General features: G+C 30.9%; 1 protein-coding gene across 1 annotated transcript in view; it reads left to right on the top strand.

Annotated features, from left to right (window-relative positions):
- Positions 1-6,831, top strand: part of atp9a (ATPase phospholipid transporting 9A) — a 54,279-nt gene extending 47,448 nt beyond the window's left edge. The window contains exons 27-28 of the mRNA XM_016576613.1: positions 1,139-1,342; positions 6,147-6,831. Of these exons, the coding sequence (XP_016432099.1) occupies positions 1,139-1,342; positions 6,147-6,283 (341 nt within the window). The 3' untranslated portion in view covers positions 6,284-6,831. The remainder of the gene's footprint in view (positions 1-1,138; positions 1,343-6,146) is intronic.
- The last annotated feature ends 659 nt before the right edge of the window (positions 6,832-7,490 follow it).

Genomic DNA, 7,490 nt, shown 5'->3' on the forward strand with positions numbered 1-7,490 from the left:
GTCAGAATAAGCATGTTGTTTGAATTTTTACATAAATATTGTGTTACATTGAATGACAATGAATTATTTCAACCAAATTTTAACATTTTATTCTCCAAAAACTTATTTGAAACCTTAAAAATAGACACTACTTACATTTAATGTGCTTTCTATGGACATAAAATCACTTTTGTAAATTTCTTTTGATGCGGACATCTTAACGTCTTTGACGTTAAACTTGTAATGTAATGTAAATATGTAAATTTGTAAATAATTAAAAATATATGTTGTATTTATTTTATTTTTAAAATAAGATACAATTATATACAAAATAATATTTTTGTAATTTATTATTTAAATTGTTTAACAGTTTTCTAGTTTTAGTAAAGTAGTAGTGTTTAGTGTAAATTGATCTGCCCACTTGTTTAGTTGTGTAGACAATATTTTTTTTTTTGTTCATCTCAAAAATATTTAGTCCCAGAAGTTCGTCTTTATTAGAGCTTTTTTATATATAAAGTAATACATAAAAAATGGGAGGGAAAAAAAATATTTTTATCAAATATGATTGTCAAAACTTAATGATTAGTGCTGTCAAACGATTAATCGCATCCAAAATACAAGTTTTTGTTTACATAATATATGTATGTGTGCTGTGTATATTTATTATGTATATATAAATACACACACATGCATGTATATATTTCAGAAAAATTTTATTTTTATATATGAAATATATTTATTTATAATGTAAATATGGACATGTAAACACATGTAAATATTTTCAAAATATATACTGTATGTGTGTGTATTTATATATACATATTAAATACACACATACATTACGCAAACAAAAACTTTTATTTTGAATTTTTTTTTTACTGTGTTTTATCTGTCTCCTTGAAATTAATCTGTAATGTCAAACTTAGACAGGCAGTGGTAAAACTTGAGAATAAGTGAAGGTGTATCTTTAAAATAAGTGGAAGTTACTTGTGCAGGGCCGGATTTACCTCTTTACACAGAACACAAACAAAAACTTGTATTTTGTATGCGATTAATCGTTTGACAGCACTAGTAATGATATCGGTTTTATGGCATGACAGCACACTGCTACAGGTCTCTTCATCATCTTTAATATCTGTGTGTTGTGACGTCTCTTCAGGTAGCATCATCATGTACGGGGCTCTGCTGCTGTTCGAGTCGGAGTTTGTGCACATCGTGGCGATCTCGTTCACGTCTCTGATCCTGACAGAGCTGCTGATGGTGGCGCTGACCGTGCAGACGTGGCACTGGCTGATGATCGTAGCTGAACTCCTCAGTCTGGCCTGCTACATCGCATCCCTCGTCTTCTTACACGAGTTCATCGGTGAGTCTGCATTATACACACACGGCTCCCAGATTCATTGATTTTTTCTTTTGTATTGAAATTAATTTGTTTTAGATTTAATTTATCTTAATTGTTATAGACAACAATAAAATTGTTTTGTTTGGTTGGTAGGTTTTTTTTTGTTTTTTTTTTGTTACAGCTCAAAAATATTTAGTCACAGAAGTTCCCTTTTTTTTTCTAAAATAATAAATTTTATGCTAAAAATGTGATGAATGTAAACTATTAGAAAAATATTTGTCTTAAAATAAAATGTATTCAATCTTAATTATATTTTATCAATTGTTTTAGCACTTTTTTTAGAAAATAATGCATATAAAAATGTGCATTTTTAAATATATTTGAAATAAAATATAGCAATATGCAAAATAATATTCTAATAATGATTATTTAAATAATGTAGCAGTTTACTAGTTTTATTGGTAGTATTTGTTTGTAAAAATGTAAGAAATTAAAAAATATATATAACGCCTCGGGCTCGTTTTTTTGGTTTGACGCGCCGCGTTAAAAAATTGCAGATCAAATAGGATTCGATGTGTACCGGGGTATTTCTGTTTTTCATTAAGCGCCATCTAATGTCAGGGAGTGAATTTGCACATTCACTCGGCTCATTGCCAGCGAAAATCGCTTGAGTATGAACACAAAAGACGTGTCGAAAAATGTTGGCGATAAGCGCGCGCGATAATCGTCCCGGTGTGTACAAGGCTTAATGCTAAATACAAATATTTAATCCCAGAAGTTTTTTTTTCTCTATATTATGAAGTTTCTTTTTTTTTTACAGAAGTGTTTGTTTATATATCATTCGCCTAAAAACAAAATGAAACCGGAATTTTCAACCTGATTTTGTTCAGATTTCTGTTCTAGAAATGTATGCAAATTAGCGCAAATTTAATTAGATAATGTTTCATTTAAACATAATTGTGACCCTGGACCACAAAACCAGTCTTAAGTAGCACAGGTATATTTGAAGCAATCGCCAAAAATACATTGTATGGGTCAAAATTATCGATTTTTCTTTTATGCCAAAAATCATTAGGATATTAAGTAAAGATCATGTTCCATGAAGGTATTTTGTAAATTTCCTACTGTAAATATATTAAAACTTAATTTTTGATTAGTAATATGCATTGCTAAGACCTTCATTTGGACAACTTTAAAGGTGATTTTCTCAATATTTAGATTTTTTTGCACCCTCAGATTCCAGATTTTCAAATAGTTGTATCTCGGCCAAATATTGTCCTAACAAACCATACATCAATGGAAAGCTTATTTATTCAGCTTTCAGATGATGTAGAAATCTCAATTTTGAAAAATTGACCCTCATGACTGGTTTTGTGGTCCAGGGTCACAATTCAGAAAACTTGTAATAAAAAAAGTTTGCAGTTATTAATGTAATCAGTCAACTAGGGAAGTATAGTTTTTTTTGCACATTACTGAAATGGTCTTGTGGTGTGATTAATTTTTTTTTCTCGTTCGTGTCCTCTTCTTGTCGTTTTAGTGGCATTATATATTTCATCTGTGCTTTCTGCTCAAGGTTTTTGCTACTGCTTTATAACCTATTATCGTCATTAAATCCTGTTGTTATTGAACGATCTTGACGTCAGAATTTCGGACGTGCAGGTAAAGAATGTGGCCACATTCCACACAACCAATCCTGTGTTCCTCAGAGAGAGTTCGGTGTGAATCTCTAAAAGTTGCGGGACTCGCAGAGTCCGCATTCCAGCTGCCTCTGTCCCGTCCGCTGTGCTTGCAGCCGAGAGCGGCCCACGGCGCTACAGAGGGAAATACCACAAGCCTGCTCTCATTTCCTGCTGCGCTGATGCTACTCTGGCCAAGGTCTCTGTGTTTATCAGAGCGCTTCTCCATTTCAAGAGTGCACACTTTCTTACAAGGAAAAGCAATCGAGGATTCACATATTTACATTATTGTAGTTTAATTTCAGCAGTTTTCATAATAGAGCAGTTTCTCTACTAACAAGCTGCTGCTTGTTTCAACAAGCATCACTGTTTTTGTCACATTTGTTTACAGCCGAACAAACTGAGGTGATACTCAAACATGCACTGTGTTAATAAATGAATCAGTAAATTGAATCAGTTCATTTCGATGATTCCTTTGAATGAACTGGTTAAAAAAAAAAAAAGTTCCCACATCCCTGCTGAGACAACCTTGTGGCTTAGTTTTAATAGTGATATTCAGAATAATATTATAATAATTGGTTATTTAAATTGTTTTAGTTTAATATAGTTTAATTTGTAGTATTTAGCGTAAAATTATCTACTATTGTTTTTAGCACTTAGTAGTCACTAAAATAGTGAGTATGAAATTGTATTTTTTTAAGTAACTTTAAAATAAATAAAATAGAGCAGTATGCAAAATAATATTATAATTGGTTATTTGAATAGGTTATTTATTTTATTTAGTTGGTTATTGGTATTATATAATATAAATTGATCTGCTTAATTGTTTTAGCAATACAATTTTGTTTGGGGTTTTTGTTTGTTTGTTTTTTGGTTTTTACACTCAGCTCAAAAATATTTAGTACCAGAAGTTTTTTGAGAGTGCACTTTTTGATACACATTGGAAATGTGAAAACTATTTATTATAAAATAAAATCTTAATTTTAATATTTTATCAATTGCTTTAGCACTTTTTAAAATAAAATAATGCATATAAAAATGTACATTTTTAAATATAAATTAATTTAAATTAAAATAAAAAAAATAATAATATAATAATGTTTTTTTAATATATATATTTTAACAGTTTTCTAGTTTTATTGGTAGTATTTATTTGTAAAAATTTAAGTTGTTTTAGAAAAAAAATCTTTTTTTGTGGCAGCACTTTATATAAAATAATGAATTTTAAATTTTTAAATGAATTTTAAATTTTATTAAAATATATTTTTATATTCATTTTAGAATTTTTTTAATTATATTTTACTATATTTACAAAATCCTTATCCAGCCTAATCCTTATCCAAAAAAATAAAAATAATAATAATAATAATAATAATAGAAGCATCATGGAAATGAATTGGTAGAAAGGTGTGGAGACACTGCATTGAGTCATTTAGTAGATGCTTTTATCAAAAAAACTTAAATTCCGTTGGCAATGGTAACCCAACCGGTTTCCTTTTGCCCACCAACGTCACTTGGAGAATTCATTCTTGGATCTGGTGCAGAGAAGATGATGGATCCATGATGGTGGAGATGACTTGTGTCCGTCTCAGGCTCACGTTCACAGCGCGAGAACAAGTGTTCTTTCAGTAGTGTTGATGAGGCATCCAGCGGTGTGTGGCACCTGACCACACTAAACAAACACCGCTTTCCTGCAATCGCACAACACGTCTGATCCCAGTCTGACCTGACTGTGGTCTGAGAGCGTTTCACAAGCGCTGGCTTGGAGTCGTTCCCTACATTTCTGGGAATAAAAGTTTAAAAAAGAGCCAAAGGCTTATTCAGCAGGGTTTTACATTTCGTGAACAAGAATAGAACAAAAGCCTTGATGGGAAACTATTACGTGAGTGCGCGACTTAGACATGAAACATGAAACATGAAACAGACCAGACTTGATCAATATCACAAATGCCACTGGCAAAATCAACATTGATTACAATAATAAGTGTTTCTTGAGCAGCAAATCGGTATATTAGAATGATTTCTGAAGGATCATGTGACACTGAAGACTGGAATAATGATGCTGAAAATTCAGCTTTGATCACAGGAATAAATTACATTTTACAGTATATTACAATAGAAAACAGTTTTAAATTGTAATAATATTTCACTGTTTTTACTGTATTTTTGATCAAATAATTGCAGCCTTGACGAACAATAACAGACTTTTCAAAAAACATTAAAACATCTTACCCACACAAAAATTTGTGTAGAAATGTTAAAAAGACATTTAAAAATGTTTATACCTTTCTTTTGCTTGAGTTTAACTGAAAATAATTGTACACTAACAAGTATAATTAAATGTATAAATTATGCTGCCATTTGCACAACTCCCATGTAGAAAGGAAAATATTGTTTTTTGTATATTTTATATTTTAAGTTTTAGTAATTTTGTTTTTAATTATTTTATTTTTTTATATGTCTGTATAGTTTTTATTGTTTTTATTATAATTTTATTCATTTCAGTTGTAGTTATTTTATCAACTTAAACTACATAAAAATTAGAATAGTTGCTTTGGCAACTAGCTGAAATAAGTTAAGTAAAATTTTTGTTTAGTTAAGTTAAATAGTTTTAGTTTTAGTTCACTATAATAGCCCTGGTCTGAAATACTTGATACCACAATCTTGTTTTGTTTTTTTGTTTTGTTTTTTGTTTTGTTTTTTTTAATTGATGCACAGCAGCTTCGCTCCAAATAAATAAATACATAACAAATTGGTGAAAATGTATGTCAATTTTGCAAATTCTATTTTGAGATAAGGATAAGAAATTGTCACAATTGTGAGATATACAGCCACAAAATGTCAATTAGTTAAACTAAATAATACTTTTTAAAATAATAATATCTTTAAAAGATTTGATGCCACTAATCTTCCAAACTTTTCCAAATACTCCAAACTGTTCCAAATCTTCTAAACATGGCTAATCAAAGTCTCCTCTCTAATTCCCGGAAATTGCGTAAAGCCAGCCAATCAGATTAGCGCTTGCCAGATCAAGAAACTCTTGCCAGTTTTGTGTAGAGTACGTGCGATTGAGAGCAACATGAGCAGATGCTCAACAACATCCCAGAGGAGCCGCACACTAACAGCATTTTGATTTGTGTCCCTGACAGATGTGTATTTCATCGCCACCCTGTCGTTTGTGTGGAAGGTGACGGCCATCACTCTGGTCAGCTGTCTGCCGCTCTACATCCTCAAATACCTGCGCCGGCGCTTCTCGCCTCCCAGCTACTCCAAACTGACCTCCTGAGCCCTTCACTGCCTCCTCGAACCGCTCAAACAAGCCTAAAACTGCTGGAACGTCAGGTTTGATTCACCCCGATGCTAAAATAACACGTCTGATGTTGCATTTGTTTTGGTCCGTTGGCTAGTTTGTCAGTCTGGTTAGAATGGACGCTTGTGTTCGCTCTGAATCATGTCATTTCTCCAGCGTTTAGCTTTCAGTGAATCACTCTCCCTGAGGAAGACTAAACACGCTGCTTAGCTTTGGGAATCGTCCGTCAGACAACAGGGAAGTTTTTCCGTGAGATTTAATAATCTAGTGCTATTACGCGTCTCGATTTCGAGTTCAGTTTTGTTCTGCGTTTGTATTGTAATGTGAAAAGGAAAAAATTGCACAAAGGGGAAAAGGGAAATTGGAGTTTAACTTATTTTATGGTGTTTTTGGTACCTTTTTATTTCTTTCCAAAACTACTGAATATGCTGATACATGTGACTTGATCAGGTTAAAAACAACGTATCTGTTGTTCAACCAAAAATGATAAAAAACACTAATATTGGTGACACTTTATAATAAGGCCCCATTAGTTAATGATAGTTAATGCATTAACAGACAATAACTAACAGTTATTACTAAATAGTATTATTTGGTAATGTTAGGTGTTTGCTAAACAATTTGTTAACAATACTTAATTTTAATTTGGTAGTACGTTTTTATATATATATATATATATATATATATATATATATAATTAAGCAGCACAACAGGTCTTGTTTAAATTAGTACAAGTTCAAGTTCAAGTTTCATTTTATTTCTATAGCACATTTACAACAGCCACTAGGCTGACCAAAGTGTTTTACAGAAGAGCAAGATTAAAAGAAAATATGACATACATAGAGAACAAACCAAGCAAAATAAAAATTAAAATAAGAACGACATAGTTAAGAATTACCATAGCAGGAAGACCTAAAACAGAATAGAGAACTCAGAATAAATTCGAAAAATAGTAAACCAACCAAAAAATAGAATCAATATGCTAGAGAAAACAAGTACGTTTTTATATATATATATATATATATATATAATAAAAGTAACATTAACAGAGATGAATAAATACGGTATGATAATTTAAACATTTATTAATACTTTTAATATTATTGAAAACAAGAAATGTATGTAGATATAAAAGATTCTCACACACACACATATATATATATATATATATATCATTGATTGT

Source organism: Sinocyclocheilus rhinocerous, unplaced genomic scaffold, assembly GCF_001515625.1.
Source record: "Sinocyclocheilus rhinocerous isolate Xijiao unplaced genomic scaffold, SAMN03320098_v1.1 scaffold1496, whole genome shotgun sequence".
NCBI lineage: Eukaryota > Metazoa > Chordata > Actinopteri > Cypriniformes > Cyprinidae > Sinocyclocheilus > Sinocyclocheilus rhinocerous.